General features: G+C 38.3%; 1 protein-coding gene across 2 annotated transcripts in view; it reads left to right on the top strand.

Moving 5' to 3' along the window:
- Window positions 1-1,634: 1,634 nt before the first annotated feature.
- The window catches only part of khdrbs2 (KH domain containing, RNA binding, signal transduction associated 2), a 64,107-nt gene continuing 40,951 nt past the window's right edge, over window positions 1,635-24,790 (top strand). The window contains exons 1-2 of one of the 2 annotated variants that reach the window (XM_079842210.1): window positions 1,635-1,908; window positions 22,825-22,952. In XM_079842210.1, the coding sequence (XP_079698336.1) occupies window positions 1,818-1,908; window positions 22,825-22,952 (219 nt within the window). In that variant the 5' untranslated portion in view covers window positions 1,635-1,817. The remainder of the gene's footprint in view (window positions 1,909-22,824; window positions 22,953-24,790) is intronic. The other variant, XM_079842211.1, reaches the window with a different exon arrangement.

Raw genomic sequence — 24,790 nt, 5'->3', positions numbered from 1 at the left:
CAACCCATATCAAAATAAAGACTCTCATTCTGTACAAATGAGAACAGAGAATCAACAAATTAGCCTAAGTGAGAGACGTTTGATGCATCACAATCTTTTAAAGAAGCAATAAACTCTTTTTCATCTTGTAGAAATGTGACAAAAAGAAGCGTATATCACAGCAACTGATAGCGTTTGCCCTTCAGAAGCATTTCATTATGTTGAGTGGTGAGTGATGTATAGAAAGGGTTGATCCTCCACAAACCCTTATTTCTTTTTCTTTAATCCCTTCCCATTCACTACCCTCAGAATCAATATATAACCCCTCCCCATCCCCCAAATCCATTTGATTATCCTATATTTCCAAACCGATTGAGGAAATTAAGACGTTAGAAATCAAAACGCAATGCACAGATGGTAGTATAACTAATCATAAAGTGTCTCTTTGGTGTTAGAAATAAAAGTTTCAAAAGATTTCCAATGGATTTCAATTGAATGGACTCCCGCCCACCCTATATAGAAACAGCTTTATTATGACAAATTTATACTGAAATTCTGTTAAATATTTAATGTAATGTAATCTTTTTAGTTGTTTTGTTTTTTTACCATATATAATTTTCAGCTTGCATGGCTTGTTGTGTGACATATTACACTATATTATTTTGCATACATAAAATATTTGATCTATGCATGAGCATGATTTATTTAAACCCCATTTTTATTTTATGAAATATTTTGGATAAATCAGTATTCACGTGAGACTTTTTGATGTTTTACTTTTTAATTACTTCTTTCTCTGTGTGGACCGGTATTCTGTAATTATGTTCATAGTTCACAGGCAGACAGTAAATATGACACTTGGGGTACAGATGTTTGCCAACAGCACTGTAATCCATTCAGTTATTAATTAGGCAAGCTGGTCCTGTCCCTCTTCCTCCTTTCACTGCCTCTCTCTCTCTCTCTCTCTCTCTCTCTCTCCCCCGTCTTCTCTCCCCTTCTCCTCTGTGGCTATTTCTCCTTCCCCCTCATATGTGCTTAGCTGCTTGGCTAAGTGTTAGTGTGTGTGTGTGTTTGCGAGTGTTTGCACTATCTGTGACTGTCTGTCACAACAGCTTAATCCATGTTGGCAAACTGAGGCAAATGGGAAATCCACTGATTAGTATTCATGGCCGTTACCAAATTTCCTTTCCAACTCTGCCGTCTGCAATGGAAAACTTATGTTTGGATATTTATTATTTCACATTTCCAATTATCAAACTTATTTGTACCACTATTTTCACTATGAAGCATCTATTACTATCATTTCACGTTGATGATACGTGAATGATTGTCACGTTCAGCAGCCAGATCATAACAATACTTGCATGTCCTGTTCACATACATTTGTTTTCTGATGTCTTTCCAAAGCAAATATGCAAAGGACATCCAATGTAACTACTGGCAGAGAGTAAAAACCCATAGGTTTGCATAGAAGATTAGGTGTTCAGAACCATGGACAGGGGTGACAGATCCGCGGTTAGTTTACAGAATGTCACCCTATTCAATCCTATAGACAATATCTGACATTTGCATGCAGTTTGCTCTCTGCCATGACCAATCCAGATATAGATGGGCGGAGTGAGAGTACAGATTCGGAGTCTGAGGTGGGAGGTTTTACATGAGAGACTCGAGGAGATGGGTACACTGCATTGATATCTTCCACGTTGTGCGCGAAAACCACACGATCCCTCCCCGATATTACGCAGTCTATTTAAACGCAACAACCACACACCCATTCTATCATTCACCTCTTTGGTCGTCTCACCTGCACTCGCGGTGTTCAGGAGTGGAATCCAGTGATGGATCAAGACAAGTACCTGCCAGAGCTCATTGCCGAGAAGGAGAGCTTGGACACGTCGTTCGTCCACGCGATGCGCCTTCTCGCGGAAGGTAAACTATGCCTTCTTCTGCCATAATTTGTAGGCTCGTATGTTTGGAGTGGTGTCGCTGCTGTACATTGTTACAATATCCATTTATCATGTTTGATCCAGATAGGCTATATGGACGTCCGTTCTTGAACCATGATGGGTCAGATGTTTCATTTATGTTTTCAGGTGATTATTTATTTAGTAAAACAAGGGAATTGTTCACAGGCAGGCTTGGTCTTTATAAATATTTTTTTTGTGTGTAGGGTTGTCTTTTATGCTCAACTTCGTCCGATCAGAAATTAGAAGCAACACCTTTCCACGCAACATAAACCACAGGAATATTAGGCGGTTGTTCTTAAGTTCATGACGTTCAAAAAGTTAATGTGCTTCAGTGACGTCGCTTCCTATTATCACAGAAATTAATCCTTGTTTTCGAGATGGATCGGGCAAAGGTAAACGCGTTCCTATAGTGAATAGTGTTAATGTCTAATAGTGAATACAGTAAAAGTCGAATACTTATTCTTTATGATGTTAAAATGATTACATTTATTAGGCTAAGTCTATGCTAATTATACATAACTTTCAGGGAAGTCGAGTAGCATATTTAAAAAAAAAAAAAAAAGAAAAATGTAAAAGTTATTTACACAATATGTCGATGTTCGACCAAAACGTCACATTTGAAATAACCTAGGCTACTATTTGATGAAAACACTAAATGCAGAACATAAACATTATCACAAAGTTGTGATATAGGTTAAGCTAATCATTTATTCATATCATGCATATCGACAGTAGGCTACTTGTAATGCTTTGTCCACGTAGATGGCGATGAAAAACTCGCGATCCGCGTTTTATTGGTTCCCTCCTCTGCCCAACGAGCGAATTTTGTTCTTTAGCGTCGTATTTGACTATGCCCAGTTTTATTAAAACTTTGATCTTAACTGATACTTTGCCGATACAAATTTCCCCTTATGAAAACCCTAACACTATATGAACTTTTACTCCCCCTTGGGCTAATTCAAGCTTTAATTCAGTCTTTAGGTATATGCTGCTCTGCTGCATGTTGGGTTGGCCTATCTCTATTGATGTAATGTTCAGCACAGGGAGTTGCTTAAATATTTCATTGCCAACCCATGTTCATCTGTGTAAGGTCTTGACGGCAAGCAAACATGGTAGCATTATGATCTGAAAATATTTGGCTGTACTTGGGATAAGATAAAAGCAGTCCTTGACAGCTCATCAGATAGTAAGCAGAGTAATTAAGAGGCAATTACGGCTATTACAAAGTACTCACACTGGCTTAGATTATCTCGAGTGCAGGGGAGCACAGTGGGGTGTGTGCTGTTGAATAAGCATGCATGTAATTAAATGACAACCGTTGTAACTGGTCCAAATTATCAGGACATTGTAAATGATAGTAAACATATTTTTAAACTGTAAATAATTATATATAAATATTAAAACATGAATACCTATTAGTGTTGTTTCAGAGGAAGTGTACATGCAGCACGTGCATCTGTTGTGTTGTATTTATTCATGAAGGTCAGATCATCTTAACAAAAATCAATCTTCAAGTTTATGATATGGCGGTGTCTAAAGGATTATTCAGATGTATGTGATCAGGCTATTAATCTGTTCCATTTTAGAGCTAGAAAAGAGTGAACTGAATTGGAACCTAAAACAGGCTGTGCATTCTCAAAAGGGAAAACGTCTCCAGGGTTTTCTCTGTAGGTAACAAATGTGTCCAGTAAAAACCTCAAAATGGTGCAGAATATTTAGTCACAGTCTCAAAACCAAATCAAGATAACATGTCTCTTCACAAAAGGGATAATAAGCCATTTGTATGCTATCTTTCAAATGAACTAAATTGGCCATGGTTGTGACAGCCTGCATATAGCTTAAGTCACCATTATTCAGTCTGAATATTTTACCTCTGCACAAAAAGGCTTATTGAACTGAAATTAATGGTGATTAGTGGCAGTCTAGTAAAGATACTTAGTCTCCTGTGGGTCACATTTAATCAAAGTAGACACCTACTAGACTTAATTTGTAGTGTTTTGCCCCAAGACATGCAGAAAAAAGGTTGTCTTTTGTTTTTGCATTTATTTGAATCTGATTATCTTTGTTATATTTAGCTATTGTCATGTTTAGGGTTATATAATTACGTCATAAAGTATTGAATTCACTCCAAAATACTTAAAATAAATAATGCAAAAAATGAACTTGATTATCTCTCACCTTGGTAGCACATTAGTAAGACTGTTTCAGTAGTGGCAAGGATTAACAAAAGCAAACCTTGTGGTTTGTTAAATTTCATGCTGAGCCACTGGTAGCCTGCCAGTGTTTATTTACCCAAGCACATATTTTATTTATTTCAGAATGTTGTATGATATTCAGGCCTCTTGGCACTGCATGTACCTTTAGGGCCAGTGAACAGTACAGCCGACCTGAACATGGGTAGGAAATGATTGTGGCCCAGCATGCTCAGGGAACATTTAAACATGTGTTTTCTTGTTAAAGATTTAACACTCTAAATGTTTATGTTTGCTGTGCATTTTGGGATATTGAAGGAATTTATGCTTTCACTCTCAAAGTTGCTGGGTTTAAGAAGAGTTCAGGCAAGGAGTCTCTTTCAGCTTAGTTATTTTGGTACAGAATTTGTCACACCCTTTAAGAGGGAAGTGATTAATATTACGACGGCGATCAATACAAGCGTAACTTATCCTAAACACCAGGCGGCCTGGAAACAACTGACGACTAAGCACTTTAGCTAATGGTCCGTGCCTGCTGTGTAACTCTAATGTCTAGACCTCTCTGAAACGGCACAGTTCCAGTGCAGTATATTCACTGTGAAAGAACTTGCACTAATGATTAGAATAGCCCATTTGAGGTTTTTTCTGTAATGTGAAAAAACAAGTGATACCTATCAAGATTTATTTTAGTGCAACAAATCAAAAAATAATAATTTGGGGGACACAAAAATGAGATGATAAAGGGAAAGCTTTTGATAATCTGCTTTACTTTTTGCTGTTTTCCAGGAGATCATTTGCCTTGCAACAGATATAACTGTGCATCACATAATAGCTTTTAGAACTTTTTTCAGTTAATCTGTATATTGGTATCTATTAGTTTTATTTAAGTGAAAACATCCTGCAAGTTTCATAGTTTAAAACATCCTACTCATTATAAAAAAGAAGGACACAGAAGTAAGGAACAAGTGGATTGTTTTGTTTTAATTGCGCCCTGGATTGCGTCAGGGAATTATATGTTGGTTCGGAGCATTTGACTGCAGATTGTTTTGTAAAGAGCCACAGTGTAATGGAGAGTTCGCAAAGAGCCTATAAATATCTGTAAATGGCAATTTTATATGGATAATGTTTTTAAAGCATTGATACTTTTGCAATGACTTTGGCCAATCATAACAGTGGCCATTTCTTGAGCCGCCCATTAAAAACAGATCATTTCAGACAGAGGGTTGAAAATAATATTTTTTTCTGCATATGTCTATTTGTTTTTCATTGCGCTGAAAACATTATAAATGAACCTCAATGAGCATGATATAATAATACAAAATTATATTAAATAATACACTCTAAAAAATGCTGGGTTAAAAATAACCCAAGTTGGGTTGAAAATGGACAAACCCAGCAGTTGGGTTGTTTTAACCCAGCGATTGGTTTGTTTTAAGCAAACATTTAACCCAACCGCTAGGTTAAAACAACCCCTTCACTGGGTTTGTCCATTTTCAACCCAACTTGTGTTATTTTTAACCCAGCATTTTTTAGAGTGTAATATGAGCATAATATTAGTGTTGTAGTACTCAAACCGGTCTTAAGATCATTTTTTGAAGGTCTTGGTCTTGTCTCGGTCTCGACTGCATTTCTCCTCGGTCTTGTCTTGGTCTCGGACTTGGAGGTCTCGGGATTTTATCTCAAGACCACAACTGCAAGGATATCACTAAATTGCCGGTGCATTGTCTGATTTAACATCATTAATGTCTTTTGATGTAAAATTTACAGCTTAAAATGCAATCAATAACTTCTTTGAAATATGATTTCTTTTGTTACTGTGCTGCCGGGTTCAAAATCAATGCAGCATTGTCTCAAAAATGCCCAAAATTAAATTGAGATTCAGTTTTTTTTATATAACATAGAATATAATTAAGCAATATCGCAAGAGCAAGAGAGCTATTTTCATGAATATAAGCGTGATTGCAAATTATATTGATTTATAATAACTGCTTTGAACAAATCGGTTGAATAAAGGATTCTGTGACTGTTAAATAATATTAATGTTTTAATGTTAAATTAATCGGAACATTATTTATGCAGGTGTAATTGTACTAATTCAGATGGAACTTCTGTGCCATGAATTTTATTGTTAGTGATTTGATTGGTAACAGCGCTATAGTGTCTTACTATCCTAATTGTATTTATTCATTAAATATTAGTAATTTCTCAGACAGTTGATATGGATCTTTTAGATTAATTTAAGGAGTGCTGGTCTGGTCTTGGTCTTGTCTTGGTCTCAACCCCACAAAGTCTCGTCACACGCTGGTCTTGGTCTCGACTTGGTCTCGGTTTAGGTGGTCTTGACTACAACACTACGTAATATAATAATAAAAAATCTGTCTTGACCCCTTTAAAGGGTTAGTTCACTCAAAAATGGAAATTCTGTCATTAATTACTCACCCTCATGTCGTTACAAGCCCGTAAGACCTTCGTTCATCTTCGAAACACAAAGTAAGATATTTTTGATGAAATCCGAGAGTTCTCTGACCCCTCCATAGACAGCTGTTTAATTACCACTTTCAAGGTCCAGAAAGGTAGTACAAATATAGTTAAAATAGTCCATATGACTACAGTGGTTCAACCTTAATTTTATAAAGTGACGAGAATACTTTTACACAAAAAGCCCCCAGACAATTTCTTCTTGTCTGTGTCATTCTCCTAAGCAGTTTACGTTGGCCAACTCCTGCGTCAGCATCACATGCATACGTCATGGTGCTCACGTGAGCAGCATCGGTCAATGGTAAGCCGGCGTTCTGGTGTAGCTCTGACGTAACTCGGAAGCGCTGCACTGTATTTGAAGAGTTCGGTTGCAAAACGCGATAAACGCCATTTTTTGACATTTGGGTTTTATTATTGGAAATCACTGTTTAGATGTACCTTAATCTATGTGTGAATTGCTGCCATTAATACGATTTAAAAATTTACATTTTAAGCCTACTACAAAATGTATTTTTTCACAAAACGCGATATCCGCCAGCCCAGTTTCTTTACAAAGTGCGATATAGAACGTTCTGCTGCGCGAGCTCAGGATGTCACGCGAGGAGAGAGTCACCGCCGGTGAAGTGCTCCGAGTTTGCTCAGTGATTTAACGATAATATCAAAACAGAAAACATATTTTTAAAAAGAGGATTCAATAGGCTAACTAAACGTTTACCATTTAATTGTTTATACTGTAGGCGAGCTGTCAGTCACGTAGGCTACGTCACTGATCAACAGCTGTCTGTCAGTCAGAGAATCAAAGCTTCAGAGTCAAGCTAACGTTATGGATTTCGATGACGGATTGGAGCCGGTTATTCCAGCTGCTGTTGGGAGAAAGAGGAAGGCATCTAAAGAAAATCATCAAAGGGAGAAGACAAACGGACAAGGCATTCAGGGGAGGGAAAACATTCAAAGATGAATTGTGGTCATTGTGCTACTGCGAGTAGCTAATGTTGGTCTGTGTCATGCCGACAAACTGTCAGATGAAGATATAGCCTTCAACTTCACAAAAATGTATAAAAACGCTACAAAAGTGGACCAGGATAACATTGATTCACTAGCTTTTCTTAATGGTATTACAGTAGTAGAATATAGCCTAAGGTGGATATATAGCGTTTTGCAAAAAAAAAAAAAAAAAAAAAAAAAATTATGTTGTGTATGTTCTGGCCAAAACTAACTCGGAATCTTATTATTATTATTATTATTAATCAATCTTTGTATATACTATTCCATATATTTATGGTGTATTGTTTTTTTAACCAATTTAAGATGTTTGACAATGTTAAGATAAATATGTTGCATTTTGGCATGGTTTTTGACTTATTTATGAACTATTTATGGACATAAAATTAAATTAAAAATATCCTGGATTTGAAGAATATTGTGTCCCTGGCCTTCACTGAGCTCAAGTAATAGTTTAATGTACAAAAAATTGTGAATGAACTTGACTATTGATGTCTTAAATAATAATGTTAATAACCAACATTTCTCAAAATGGATATATCTCATTTTGCAACGAAACTCTTCATTTACTACATCAACAGTGTAGGAGATTGACACAGACGTGAAGAAATTATTGAATAAAGTAGTTATTTTTGTTTGTTTTTCGGGCACAAAAAGTATTCTCGACGCTTCATAAAATGAAGGTTGAACCACTGGAGTCAATATTTTAACGATGTCTTTCCTACCTTTCTGGGCCTTGAACGTGGTAATTAAATAGCGGTCTATGGAGGGGTCAGAGAGCTCTCGGATTTCATCAAAAAGATCTTCATTTGTGTTTCGAAGATGAACGAATGTCTTACGGTTTTGGAACGACATGAGGGTGAGTAATGAATGAGAGAATTTTCATTTTTCATGATATATCATGACATAAGTGATATAAGCAAAATGAGTTGACTGGTTTGTCTCAGAAACTGCAGAGAGATAATTTGACTGATGGAGACTGTTTAAAGTTTATGCGTCATCTCCGTCCAGATGGTTTGATTTCCAGGTGAGACAGCCCTCTTCAGATAACCACCAACCTGGAATAAGCTGTTCCTCTTGGGGGAACAAAAAGAATGCTTCAAATTCCAGTCTGTCATTTCGATCTTGTAAAGCACATTGCTGAATTGCCTTCATAGAGGTGACTTGATGCAAACTACTTTAGAAAAGGGCAGACTACTACTGCATCCACTCCAGAGTCCGTTTTTCTAAAATTGCCTTTTGCCTCATAGGGACAAAGAGTAAGCCATTTAAAAAATCTGCTTAGCAACAACATTTTAGGAATGGGTATTACAAGGTGGTGTTTAAGATGAGGCAGGATTTTGTTGATTTTCTCCCTAAAGGACTTTTCAATACAGAGATGAAAACAAAACATTTAAATCAAAGAGCTTTTATATGATAAAAACTGGACAGATGTTTGTGGTAGATGGTGACTCAAATGAAAAGTGGTACAAACATTTTTTATTCTGCTTTTACAGTACATATACTATATTAATACTTTCCACAACTGTAGTGATTCAATTGTGGTTTAAACAACAGTAATATATGACTCTCAAGGATTGGTGTGCCTGATGAGAAAATTCTACCACTACAACCTTAATTATATAGAACAGCATAAGTGTCATATTTCAGTAATCAATCTCCCTCTAGCATAACCAAAGGCATAATATCTAGAGAAAGCGATCTGTTAGTATGTCCATTCATCTCAATGGCAGTTGCTCGGCTGGTGCAACACAAAGTGGTACAATTTGGAATGAGATTTTTGCTCATGGCAGCCCCACAAGAATACAAAAAAGTATAAAAAAAAGTACACTAACCCCTAAAAGAAGTACACTAGTTAAAAGTGAAATATATTGGGGTTTATATGTGCTTGCATTTTTTGTGTGTGCTTTGTAATGCCACATGTAGTTACAATATCTACCAGCAGAGGCTAAATGCACTATGCCAACCAGCAATTTATAAAACATTTTTGCTTCTGGCTAACAGAGATTCATAATCCATTGCTTTGAGTTTAGTAGTTGTAAAATAACTGCAAATTTGCTGTGCAGTCCAAGTTAACCAGGATATTCAGTGAATCTATTTATGTTTGAGGTTTAATACACATGTCTATCACAGGTCAAATGCTTCCAGATGTCTTAAATTACTGATAATGAATGCAGTTGATCAAATGTGTGATCTAGCAGTAACCTTGTCCCGACAAAACGAAATCATTAGGCCAGAGAATGTGTCACAAGATAGAATGAATGTTCAATGATATGTTTCCATTTTCATAAGGAGCCTTTTAACTTGATTTAGTTCTCCTGCAGTATAAATATGACCTGCGGATTGCATAGGCAGAGACTTTGATTGACCAACTACCGCAATCTTCCGGACATTAGTATGTAAAGTGCGAGCTATTTAAAATGGGTATGTTGATAGGATCAGCTGTTCCTAACAGCTTCCCATTTGAAAACTTATCAAGCCACAGCTCTCTATCACAGAGTAATCATGTGCAGGCTAATAGGTTAATGCAAGCTACCTTAATATTTTGATAAATATGTTGATGTTGTTCCACAGCTGAAATTGATGGATGGCTTGATACACTGTTCTAAGTAATATAGGACGTGCCAGGTCTCTTTTATGGTCTGTAGTCATTGGAGGCCACAGGAAGACCTAGAGCAGCTGTGAGCTACTAGAATTGGGACTATACTAACATTTTCTGTGAAAACTTCTGTGAAAAATGATGCATTCGGAGGCAATATTTGGAGGTAAGAAGGCATCAAGGAACAACTGACTCCAGTGACGTGAGTAACAGTGCCTTTATCCGAGTTGGTTTTTGAAGCCAATGTAGATGTAGATCCTTTGCTGTATAAAATATCCCACAATCCTGTGCGGTTCTCATGTTTGGTGGAAAGAATAATTTTATTTGAATACATTTCTACAGAGAACAGACAAATACAAACGTTCTATATATAAAGCTCTGCAAAAGCTCACTTTTTAAGTATTAGGTTTTGTCTTTATGTAGTCCACCATTATATTTTTACCAGGATTTATTTTTTTTGTCCTTATACATCTTCCTTGGTTTCTCAGTAGCATAACTGGCACAGGCAACTTGTGTTTGCTATGAGATATACATACAGTGAAGTGCACTGTATAGATTGTGCCTGAAACTCCAGCTGGAACAAAGGGTTCCCAAGTGCCTTTGTTTCTCTGGCTGGATGGCAGGTTTCTTTTCTTCTTGCTGTTACAGCAACACCTTCTAAAAATGGGATGCTCATACACTTGCTGTGAGAGAGCCAGTGAGTAGCATTCTCTTGTGAGCGTGTTTGGGGACTTGATGAAATACCATTCTTCGGGGAGAATGGGAGGTGGCTGACAGCAGATTCGAATGGACTTGTCCTTGTGCTCTCGGAATAATGTGCATGTGTTAGCTCAATATTATACATGTGGCAGATGGTAATGTGCGTTTTGGCAAAAGAACAAAATGGATACAGAATTAAGCGTATGATTTAATTTTTAAATATGTTGGGGGCTTTACACAGGTGAAGCAAATGTGTGGGATCTAAAAGCTTGCAGTCTCTGTCCCTGTGCTCTTCTCTATGCTCATCTGTAGCACTGTGCGAAAGGAATCTGAGCAAAGCTGGAGCAGACATTATTTTGTCCTTTTAGTGCATGACAACCACACACTCATTTCATTATTCAAGCATAATATGAGCCCCGCGGCAAAAGTTCAATTAAGGAATCTTATGATTGGGGAGCCATTTAAATTGTAATGGAGAAAAGAGATTTGCTAAAAAGCATGTCGAATGAATTTAGGCATTTTTGTGTTTTTGTCACTGTGTTACTGTTATTGAGCTGTCAAAAGCTGCATGAATACAGTGCAACTGTGTGCAGCCTAAATATGTGCAAAAATGTATGTTTAATGAACAAATGAGTGCGTATTTTCTAAAATGTATGTATGAACACTTTCCATGAATGTACACTATATTGCCAAAAGTATTACACCCCTCCAAATCATTGAATTCAGGTGTTACAATCACTTCCATGGCCAAAGGTGTATAAAATCAAGCACCTATGGCATGCGGACTGCTTCTACAAACATTTGTAAAAGAATGGGTCGCTCTCAGGACCTCAGTGAATTCAAGTGTGGTACCATGATAGGTTGCCACCTGTGCAGTAAGTCCATTTATGAAATTCCCTCACTACTAAATATTCCACGGTCAACTGTTAGTGGTATTATAACAAGGTGGAAGCAATTGGGAACAACAGTAACTCAGCCACGACGTGTAGGCCACGTAAAATCACGAGGGCGGTCAGTGCGTGCTGAGGCACACAGTCAAGTCAAGTCAAGTCAACTTTATTTATATAGCGCTTTTAACAATGCAGATTGTTTCAAAGCAGCTTTACAGTGTTAAACAGGAAAATAATGCAGCATAATTTTATTCAGCCGTCTAGCCATTCTGGAGAAAACGGTTATGTCATCAGTTCATTTCAATTATCATACAGTGGCAGTGTGGGCTTTAGATCAGTAATTTAGTTTATATGGTTAATTTAGTTTAATAATTAGATTTATTTCGATATTTAGTTGAAAAATTTAGAAAAGTTTAGTGTCCCCAACTGAGCACACCAAGCCAGAGGCAACAGTGGCAAGGAAACCAAAACCCCATCAGGTGACCTAATGGAGAAAAATAAACCTTGGGAGAAACCAGGCTCAGTTGGGGTGCCAGTTCTCCTCTGGCCAATTAACAAACAGCATATGATTATTATTCTGGAAACTTTACAGGTCAGAGGTCATAATAGATCGGAATATTCGAAGGATCGGAGGCAACACGCCGGAGACGGGTTTATTGAGGATGACATATCGATTTAAGATGTGTTTTTAGTCTAGATTTAAACTGACAGAGTGCGTCTGCTTCCCGTACAATGTTAGGAAGACTGTTCCAGAGTTTAGGTGCTAAATAGGAAAAGGATCGACCGCCTGCAGTTGATTTGGATATTCTAATTAGACAGTATAATTATTGCACAGGTGTGCCTTAGGCTGGCCACAATAAAAGGCCAGGGCTAAATCCGAAATCGCCCCCTAAACCCTCATTCACTATTCCCTACATTAGTCCACAAATATAGTTCAATTGAAGGAGTGAATGAAAACGAGTGTGTGAAGTCGGACAGCCGTTGTGTGTACATCGGCTGTACACTCGTTATTGTGGTGCAATGTGGGATTGAATGAGTGCACTCGAATATGTCCACTATGGTTTCGGACACCACTACAAATGGCTGTCTCCTCAAATAATGCCCTATTTGAGGGTATAGGGGGCAATTTCGGATTCAGCCCAGGAAGGGGTACAGGAAGGGGTAATCACCAAACTGTTCCTATGAAGTTGGGAGCATGAAATTGTCCAGAATGAGAGTTCCTTTCCTAAGAGTTCCTTTCACTGGAACTAAGGGGCCAAGCCCAACCCCTGAAAAACAACCCCACACCATAATCTCCCCTCCACCAAACTTTATACTTGGCACAATGCAGTCAGGCAAGTACCGTTCTCCTGGCAACCGCCAAACCCAGACTGGTCTATCGGATTGCCAGACAGAGAAGCATGATTCATCATTCCAGAGAACATGTCTCCACAGTGCGCAGAAGTTGCCAACTTTCTGCAGGGTCAATAGCTACAGACCTCCAAAGTTTGTGTGGCTTTCAGATTAGCTCAAGAACAGTGCGTAGAGAGCTTCATGGAAAGGGTTTCCATGGCTGAGCAGCTGCATCCAAGCCTTACATCACCAAGGGCAACGCAAAGCGTTGGATGCAGTGGTGTAAAGCACGCCACCACTGGACTCAAGAGCCAGTGGAGACGTGTTCTCTGGAATGACGAATCTGGCAATCCGATGGACCAGTCTGGGTTTGGCGGTTGCCAGGAGAACGGTACTTGCCTGACTGCATTGTGCCAAGCCAAAATCCAACTTATGTTTTGTATGACAAATTCAGCTTTTAAAGTTTATTCAACTATTTAACATGAAAAAAGTTTGTACAACTAATTGACACTAAGTTGAGAAAACTCAAAAATGTTCTGCAGCTGGTTGCCTTAAACTTTTATGTTTTCTCAGCTTTTTTTTTTTTTTACAGTGTATAAAGTTTGGTGGAGGGGAGATTATGGTGTGGGGTTGTTTTTCAGGGGTTGGGCTTGGCCCCTTAGTTCCAGTCAAAGGAACTCTTAGGAAAGGAACTCTCATTCTGGACAATTTCATGCTCCCAACTTCATGGGAACAGTTTGGGGATTACCCCTTCCTGTACCCCTTCCTGGGCTGAATCTGAAATTGCCCCTTATACCCTCAAATAGGGCATTATTTGAGGAGACAGCCATTTGTAGTGGTGTCCGAAACCATAGTGGACATGTTCAAATGCACTCATTCAATCCCACATTGCACCACAATAACGAGTGTACAGCCGATGTCCGACTTCACACACTCGTTTTCATTCACTACTTCAAGTGAACTATATTTGTGGACTAATGTAGGGAATAGTGAATGAGGGTTTAGGGGGCGATTTTGGATTTAGCCCTGGCCTTTTATTGTGGCCAGCCTAAGGCACACCTGTGCAATAATTATACTGTCTAATTAGCATCTTGATATGCCACACCTGTAAAGTGGATGGATTATCTTGGCAAAGGAGAAGTGCTCACTAACACCGATTTAGACAGATTTGTGAACAATATTTGAGAGAAATAGGCCTTTTGTGTACATAGAAAAAGTCTTAGATCTTTGAGTTCAGTTCAGAAAAATGGGGCAAAAACAAAAGTGTTGCGTTGATATATTTTGTTCAGTGTGTATGTATATATATATATACATATATACATACACACAATACATTCTACTGGTTGGAACATGCTGGGTGAAATTTGACATTCTGGCGTAAACAGGTCTGTTTATTATAGCTGATATTTTTAAATTATCATTTTTTTAAAATGATAATTACATTTAAAAACCCCTATGTAATATATTAACGCTCCTGATTCATTTAGCGGCGCTCTAACTTTGTTATGGCCCTCCTGAAAGGTGCAGAAACCAACTGTGCTGACATCTGTCGACCAGCAATCCTTTAGACCTGAGAGTTTACTTTCCCACTTATTAGAAGTTCAGAGAGCGGGTGAGAGGAGTGATGCAGGCAGCACACATCAGGCTCACTTTTATTCTAATTATGGAGCAAGACAGGATGTTCTTTACTGTGGAGGTTAAACATTACCGTTCAGTGTCTTTTTCTGCCCCTTAAGAAACATCCGGGAAAAAACATTATCATTCACCCTGAATTGCTGTTCAACCATTACAACACATTTGTTGCAGAGATATGAATGCTTAATGTCACTGTTAATGTTTGACTTTGAAGCATCCGATTGTGTAGTTTTAATGGTTCTGTGTCTTGAGTGGTACGACATATTACCTCTGACTAAACTATAAAAATTATCTACATTCCTGCTGGGCCTCTAAGGTTAATTAAGTAATGTAAATTAGGGTGATGCATGATGAAAGGTGATGTATGATGGGGAAAGAAATGAAAAGAGAAGAGGTTTCTAATGTAATGACTTGGGTTATATTTATTGAAATAGGCAGAAGATGGAACCGTTTTAATATTCAGAAACTGGAATGAGTTTCCCAGACTCATATGAAACAAATAGTATGACGCCTATTGTAAAATCATAGTGCTGGTAAGTGACATGTTCAAACATTTCAAAGTATAAAGTTTTAAACAGCAAAATATTACATGCAGATCTCACTCTTTGAATATAGTTTTGTGTCAGAATTGTATCACATTTTGGCATTTTAATGAAATTTCAACAAGCTTTGTCTTGTTACAATAGTAAATGTAAATGAACAGTGTACCCTTTTCCATGATACCAGCACCCAGACCTCTCAGTTTATTTGTCAGCTAAAGACTTTTGAAAGCTTCATGACTGAAAGTTTTATTACAGATCAAGCATATCCTTTAATGTGGGATTTACATTATATGGAATAGGTACTGTGATTATTAAGTTCTTAAGAAATATTAAACACTAGGCTGGTTTGAGTAACATACAACTAGCCCAAACTAATTCACACATCTTTCACTTTTGCTAGTTGCCTCCTCCATATCCAGTCAGTCATCACCTTTAGCTGGATTTAATCATTTTTTAAATATAACTTTGTAGCTTTATGTGTGTATTAGGGGTGCACCGATCCGATATTAGGATCGGATATCGGCCGCGATACTGACAAAATAGCTGGATCGGGGATCGGAAAAATGAACAGATCCACAAGCCGATCCAGGTGTTTTTTTCCGTCGCAGCAGAACCTACGTCATTCGTCAGCTTCACGTGTGTCGCTTGCTAGAAGGGAGCGAGCCAGAGAGTCGGCTGTGTGGAGGAGATATTTCACGCTTGCCACGCCAACTAGTTCGTCGCTGTTTCGAGGGTATTACTGCAAAGTCAGGGTCTTTCCTGCATTGACATTTTTTTGACGGCCAAAGCCTAATTTGATGAGTTATTGTGATTTACGAGTGATGTAGAACAGATGCTGCGCTCGTGACTGAGTGACAGAGAGACCGATCTGAGAGCTCCTCCCCCGCGCGCGCTCTCTGGGTCTTCAAAATAATCAGTGTTCGCTCTCATATTTCACATATTAATCCAAATCAAAAGCTCGGAAGACCGAAACCATGTTGCACGTGACACATTCGGACAATTTTGTCCTTGAATTATCACTGGGTGTGAATTGCGCTCAAAAAACATTGACTCTTCTCTGACCAGCTGACATAAAGCATACTTTCAATAAGCGGGAGACAAATTATATCCAGTTATGAAGTGTTTTCTGTGTGTTGACATCTTTCGCGATGTTCTAACAGACGGGATTCGCACACAACGCGTCTGCTAATGTCCGATTCGTGACCTAATGACTCCTTTGAACCGAATCATTTTAACGACTGGCCAGAACAACTGATCCGTCCAACACTGAACTCATGAACTCAGTTTATTAATTTACTCAGAACGCAACTGAAATGAGAACACAAGTGTGCTTACCCAATTTAGCAAGAGTGGGTAGTAAGAATTATTTTTAATTATCAACAGTATTTCATCTTATTTCTGTTGACAATGTGTAGTAAAATAAAAAGGCCTAGCCTACAATCATTTAATCTGGAGTGAGGTGAAACCAGAACAAAGTTGTTATTAGCTAGCTGAAAATTTTTAATAAATTGCATATGGCAGAAAATTAGACTATTTGTTAATTTGTAATGCTACTTTTTAATATTGATATGATTATATACCAAAACAATTATCTGTAGTGTAAAAAATGTTTGGTAACTGTCAGATTACTATTGTATGTTTGACCAATAGGCCTACACTGTTTTTTGTTTCCACTGCTACATTTTATTTATTTAAAGAAGTTAGATTACATTCTATTTTAGATTTGAATGCACAATTGTTTTTTAAATAAATAAGAATTCAACACCTTACATACATCTGTTATTTTGTCTTAGTTATGTTTAGTTAGTAAAGTCTGGTGCCTTTAGTCTCTTCAAGGAAGGTATAAGGTGGAAGATATACAGTTTATTATTAATTCAACAATATATCGGATCGGTATCGGGTATCGACAGATACACAAAGCCCAGGCATCGGTATCGGTATCGGGACTGAAAAAGTCGGATCGGTGCACCCCTAGTGTGTATGAGTGTGTCAGAGTGCAAAGCAAGAATGCACTGATTCTGTTACCGATTACAGAGAAAAAGGGAACACAAAGCGAGGACGACAAAAAGGAATCGTTATGAATAACCTTGAATTGATTTAGATTGAAAATGTATTTTACTAGAACAAAAGGGTGATTTACCTCCCTTTTTCATAGCAGTATTATCCTAATGTGGGTGATTTAGAATTTCATGTTCCACAGGGTCCTGATCAAGAGGTCAGATTGATGTATTTTACAATGTGGAAGTCATTTTCAGTTAGAAGTTTCATTTTCCAGCCAGCAGGATGTTATCTTCAGATCTTCAAAGATCAGTATGGTTGTCTTTTTGATGGATTGTTAGAAAAGGTGAATCAAGGGGTGCAAAATGTATTATATAAAAAGGAACAATACTGTTGGCTGTGGCATTTCAAATAATATTCGGAAAACCATACCAGCCTGTTTTTTTTTTTTTTTTGTGGTCAATTTGTGGTAATGGATCAACCTCAGATTGCTTTCGCCCAAAGGTCTTTTCACATTTTCTTTTGTCTTTGAGAACATTATTATTTGGATGGATCCAGCATCCATTAAATTGTACCAAATTGGTTCAAGCTGAACAAGGATCATAGAATTCAGTCTAGACTGTTCTTGGGAACTACAACCGTAGATAAACTTCACAGATGAGCACTTAGATGAGTGAATATATTTGACAAGTTTCATTCTGTGATGGGCACATTTTCCTGCTTATTGTAATGGCAAGAGGATGGAATTTAACAAATTGTGCAGCGAATATATTTTATTTTTTAAGATTTGAATGCTTGAAGGTTTTCGCTTAACCTTCAAATGACCATCAATTGTTCATGCATCGGTGACTGTATAAGGCACTCCTTAAACAAGCTGGGCTGAAGTGTTTTTATGAAGGGTGTAAAAGCAGATGCCAGAGAAAGAAGCCAGGCCAGAATTTAAGCCTGAATCTTCCCTATTATGCTGCGATACTCATTCCACAGGGCCACTCACCCTTGAAATTGTTATATGTATGAACTAAAAGCCCATTTGTGGACTTTTTGGTCTTTTACTCACTCAATAAGATCAGATCACCATCTCCTAAATAGCACCCCGAGACTTTTGTTAGTTAGGGTTGTCATGCATGCATGCATGGCATACTCAAGAGATAGCTTTTTATTGTGTTTAGGGCCATCCAAAATCAATGAAATCCGAAAACACACAAGGTCTTACAGCGTTGTTGTTAGTTTCATGTTGAATTTGTTAGTTTTTCAGTTTACTGGCAGCTTGAATGATGCAAAAAGTCAAAGGAATACAGCAGCTTTGTATTTTGTCTGATCAAATCTTTTCTGTGCAAATAAAATAGCATTAGAAATGCACAGAACAAGAGTCTATTCCCTGTGGATTACAATGAGATACATTTGCAGCTACCAAGTCTGCGCTGAAGTGCTTTTCATGCTTCAAATGAATATATATTCATAAGCAAGAGGACAAAGAGCTTATACTTTCCTCACATTCCTATGCTGCAGTGGATGCAGAAACAAATATTATTTCAGGATGTGTCCATATAGCCACTTTTCCTAAAATAATTTCTCAGCATTTCGTATTGTTAGTTCTCCCTTTCCAAATATGCCTCAATTTTGGCCTGTTTGATTTCTTTTGTACCTCTCAGCCAGAGAAAGGAGAAAGATGACAGGAAGAAAGGCATTTTCAGGATAAAAAAGATTAATAAATCAATAATCAGAATCAGGCGACTTTTACTTAAATCATGTCATTGTTTACTTTTGTGATAGAAATTACACCTTTTCTTGCTGTTGTCATTTTGCAGATGCTTTGCCATTATTCGCTTACAGCCGTCTGAGAGTAAGTGTCATGCTGAAGGGCAAACAATGAAGCAAGACCTCTGTAACTTTCCAATTCATGGATCACCTCAACCGGGATCTGAACTCTTGTTAGTGCTAAAGAGTTAGAAAGAAGATTTTACAGTGAAAATAGGTTAGGTTTAAAGCAGTGGTTCTTAACCAGTAGACCAGGTTCCACTAGGGGGCCACAGAAAAATTCCAAGTGAGCTGCAAATATTTAAAGTGATAAATTATCATTAATATATTAAAAATGAATTTTCTAAAAGAAAATGCTAAAATTAAGTACATAAAATAAAGATGTAAACTTTTTATTTTATCTCTATTTAAAGGGGTCATATACTGAGAGTGTGGCATGAAAGGTTGCAGTGATGAGCATTGTAGCCGATTAAAGACATTTTGAGTATGTGAAGGAAGTGATCTCGTCATTGCAACATTGCAATTTCTGCACACTAACGAAATGCCTTATAACTAACAGTTCATAAATAACAATGCAAGCACAATAAAAACAAGAGATTCATTGATTATAACGGGAGTTTTAGAGTCCAGAATTCAGTCACTGATAAATTCTGTTTGATGCTGTTTGATTGACAGCTCCAGGGATTGCAAAGGAGCGTTCTTTGATCGCTTCTCATCCATCCATCTTCTTCCGCTTATCTGGGGCCGGGTCGCAGGGGCAACAGTCTTAGCAGAGACGCCCAGACTTCCCTCTCCCTAGACACTTACAATACAGAAGCGTTCCCAGGCCAGCCGGGAGACATAATTCCTCCAGCGTGTCCTAGGTCTTCCCCGGGGTCTCCTCCCTGTGGGACGTGCCTGGAACACCTCCCCGGGAAAGCATCCAGGAGGCATCCGGAACAGATGCCCGAGCCACCTTAGCTGGCTCCTCTTGATGTGGAGTAGCAGCAGCTCTACTATGAGCTCCTCCCGAGTGACCGAGCTCCTCTCCCTATCTCTAAGGGAGAGCTTCGCCTTACAGCTTAGCTCCTTCTTCACCACGACAGACGGATCCGTCTGTCAATCTCCCGTTCCATCCTTCCCTCACTCGTGAACAAGACCCCAAGATGCATGAACTCCTGCTTGAGGCAGGAACTCTCCACCAACCTGAAGCGGGCAAGCCAACGTTTTCCGAGTGAGACCCATGGCTTTGGACTTGGAGGTGTTGATTCTCATCCCAGCCGCTTCAACACTTGGCTGCAAATCATCCCAGTGCACACTGAAGGTCCTGGTCTGATGAGGCCAACATGACAACATCAGCCGCAAAAAGCAGAGAAGAAATTGTGTGGTCCCCAAACCGGACACTCTCCGGCCCCTGGGTGCACCTAGAAAGTCTGTCCATAAAAATTATGAACAGAACCGATGACAAAGGGCAGCCCTCCCGGAGTCCAACATGCACCGGGAAAAAGTCTGACTTACTGCCAGCAATGCGAACTAAGAGAAGAGAAACAATGTGAACTTGACTGTTTAGTCACTGCTGGTTTGATATTCTGACACATAGGTGATGACTGATATTCTGACCCTATGATACAACTAGCAATGCGGCGCTAGGCGCAATGCAAGTGTTTTTTTGCTAGTTTCAGCCAGACGCAGTTATCATTTTCACATCCAGCACCACGTTGTTTAAATAGCACGCCCATCTGTTCGCCCATGGGCATGCTGGTCTGAAATCGAGGTGTATTCAGGCGCATTGTTGATGCATTACTATTTTGAGGGAACTGAAAACGACTGCGCCATTGACCAACAAAAACCTGGTCTAAAGTCAATAACAGTATTTTTTGTGTTATTTAAAGGCCACGTTAGTAATATGCGCCTATAGGCGGGTGCACAACGCGCATACACTCTGCTTATTACACACACAGGGTGTTCAACAGCACACAAACATTTTTGAATATTAAAAATAAAAGGATTCCTTTCTGGAGAAGCGTTCAGTCCATATAAATAGCAAATCTGCCATGGTGCCACTGGCTTTTAATGGGAATATGAGATGAGACTCTGATTGGTTTATTTCACGTCACACCCAAACACACCCATGACTCATTAAGAGACTTGGTAAAACCCTTTTTGGACTGTGTGCCTGGCGCGCCGTCCGTTTCTGTCGTTAAACTAGCAAAAGTTGATTCGGACACGCCCTAAGTGCACCTGCGCCATGCGCTTCAGAACATGCGCTCAGATCGTTAAAATGGGGCCCATAGACAAAGAACATCTAACTGTACATGAATTACATATCAGAAATCACTGGTCACAGATCAGGCATTAGAATTAACACAGTTACTTACATGTTATCGCATTGGCCAGCAGCCATATCACCCTGTAGGCCAAGACTGGTTTCCCACTGAAGCGTTGTAATGATGAAGTAGGTGTTGATTTTTATATACGGAGGCGGCCTTTCACCTATCTATAAGCACATTCCACAATGAGTTGTTATCTGGGCTTGGTTACAATAAAAGTTGTTTTTGGACAAACAAGGAAGTTTTCAGTTCTGAAACTTACAGGATATTCTTATAGTAATGGCCTCTTGTATGTCAAAAGCTCAAGGAAAATGTGATTTCTCAGTTCATGACCATTTTAAGACAGTTCTGGAATAATCTTAGTTAATTTAATGTATCATACATTTTTTTTTAAAACAAGCAACTTTGTCATAATACCGGAATATATATTTAAATACTGTGCTTTGAATATTGTGTTGGACAACAGGGAACCTTAGAGTAAAAAAGGGATAAAGCAATCTATATGCTGTTCAAAATGAAGGAAAATGGTATTTTAAGGTTTAAAGGCACAAAGTTTTGTTCTGTTTTTCAAAGATTGGTGGAACATGTTCATTATTAATGTGCTGAAATACACCTGTGGTTGCTTTAATATGAGGCCTATGTGAACTTAAGGGGAACTGGCTTAATACATCCTCTAAAAATCTTGAGACCAGCTGCTTCAAAAAAACGTTTTACTTATTTTATTTATGTTTCATAAATAATCCTCTATTTTTGCACATAATTCCACAAGATTATATTATAACCTGAAAAATAATAGCTTTCTACCTATTTATTGCAAAGTACAATAAGTAGTTTATTTAGAAAAAAAGGGTTACATTTTGAAAAGGCATTGGAATGAAATTCAGGCTGCTTCTTGCATACTACATACAGTATAGATGTGAGACAACATGGTTTTCTGCAGGTTTAAGCAGCTGAGTTTCACCAGAGGGGAGGTGAAAAATAATGGTCTCCCTTCACCTGCTGACTTCCCTTCCCTTCTTTTCCCGCTCCATGTTTTACACGAGTTGCACAGGTTCATAATTCTCAATTCTGCTGAGCATTAATTTAGCAGCGACAGAAGGGGTTCCCTGGAGGAACCCAGGTGACAGCTTCATTTCAAGCCTCTTTAATGTTGTGTGGCTGCTAAGTCTCCGGCTCAATTCTCAAAAGCACCATAAAATTCCTCAAGCACAAAATATTACAGTTTTGCGCAGCAGCTTTTCAATTTGTGTTTGCCATGCGAATAAGGGCTTAGTAGGCTTACGCTGACAAGTTACGTTCTACGCAGAGTGTTTATTTAATTGTTGTTAATAAATGATCCACTGAAAGCTGAGAAGATCTGAAAGCCTTTTTTTTTTGTTTTTTGAGTCGATCAAGGCAAATCATGTCATTATTTGACCTCGACTTTTTTTTCCCTTTCATTTAGAGATTGAAAAGTTCGAAGGAGACGAGTTGAGGAAAGATGGTGAGGTGAAGAAATACTTGGATATCATCAGCAACAAAAACATCAAACTGTCAGAGCGTGTGCTGATCCCGGTGCAGCAGTATCCTAAGGTAAGGCCTCAGTGTTCCATCCAACGTACAAAGGAGTGATGACGTGATGGCCAAATCAGTGTTATAGTCATATGGTGATCAGAGAGGATCAAAAGCAATTCATCAGCTTTATGGGATTGCTGTGCTCTTGGTAATGACTTGGTAATGCGTTCTGTATCTGGCAGGAGCAAACTAGATTGTGTCAGATTCTGATTTGTGCAGCACTGCAGATCTGCTGTTGTTTACACCTTATATTTCTGTCCTAGCTGAAAAGGTTCTTGGCTCTCTCAGAGTAACAGGCACGCCACATCTGTTTCTAGCTGTTCAAACATTATTCTGCCTCATCTTGTAATCAGGAAATTATTCTTGTTTTTTTTCTCCACCTCTTTTTTTATGCTTTACCACCAGCTGGCATCTGTTAGGTATTTTCGGCTTCTCATCGCCAATAAAGTTTCATTTTATTTAGCAACACGGTCCGTTTTGGACCAAGCCTTTTGATTGATTGGTTGGTTGATTGATTGATTGAGCTTCCTGTGGGGCTTCGACTAGCAATTGTATTTGTTATGTTGATCAGTTTTATTCACAGATAACAGCTGAGGTATTTAAATGTGTCATAAAATGAGACATGTAGCGTATTTGGCGCTGGGTGGTTAAGTTTGATTTCCGCTGATAGTTAGATTATAGTAATTCAGTCATTAAAGAGCCAGAACTGCCTGGTTTGATTCATTTAGAAACAATATTACATTTTGCACATCACAGTTTTGCCAATAATAGTAAAGTCAGACTTTTTATTTAAGGTAACTCATGGGTGACGGAACCATTGTATGTGGGTGGGACCAGACCCACACACTTTTTACGATCAATGATATTGGACCCACTCACTTTTATCGTCTCTAATTCAGCACGTCTGTTTACCTATGTCTGATAAACACTTATTATTAAACACATGTTAGACGCTGTATTTCCACTTTTCTAATATTTTCATAATTTTTATTGAAAAAAAATCAATTTCCGATCTGATATGTGATGGGAAAAGGGAGTAGAGTGAGTTCGGCAAAAGGCGGATTCGAACCTCGGGTCGATTTGCGTCAGAACTTGATGCTATGCATCTTGCCCTTACACTATTGCTGCTCTCAATAATACAGTGATTTCCATAATTTTGTCTGGCCCAACCAGACATTTAGCAAACAAGGCGGTATATTTGTACTTGATATAAATGGCATCTACTCCAGTAAAATTGTTCTAAGAGAGGACCCACCCACTTTTTTTTTTTGCTTCCGACGCCCATGAGGTAACTGGTTATTTATCATTATCACGTTCTGTGCACCCGGCACTCTTTTATTCAGCATTGTGCTGCTTTAAAATGATGCTTTGAAAATGAGTGGAAAAAGCCCATGAGCATCACACAGACGGATCCATAAAGCTGCTTCTGAGCTTCTCATATGCTCCCTCGTTTTTTTACTGTTTCTGCTTTAGGAAATGAATCCCGGGAGCACTAAAATGCACAGACTGTTTGATGGGTTTAGCAGATTTTTGCTGTCGAAAAACGAGTACAAAGAACACGCCTTAGGTTTAGATTTTACATGTCTTGTTCGAGTTGTAACAATGGCTTTTTGTTTTCCCAAATCCTCTTTCCTGAGGATCTTGGCTGCTTTGTAGTTATGGTAATTTTATGGGAAAGTTCTCTAGTGATATTCCTGAAATCTGAGAAATATCTGTAAAATGTCATGTTGCATTGATCAATATTAAGTGTAGTTTATGAAAATCTTTTGGATTTTACCTTTTTGTTACAAGTTAAGATGGTGTGTTTTCCCCACATATGTAAGCAGATCAAAGATGTGTTTTTTTGTGAAAAATAA

The sequence above is a fragment of the Gobio gobio genome, assembly GCF_949357685.1.
Source record: "Gobio gobio genome assembly, chromosome: 18".
Taxonomy (NCBI): domain Eukaryota; kingdom Metazoa; phylum Chordata; class Actinopteri; order Cypriniformes; family Gobionidae; genus Gobio; species Gobio gobio.
Note: the sequence above shows the minus strand (reverse complement) of the source record. Positions and strands in the feature narration are given on the sequence as shown.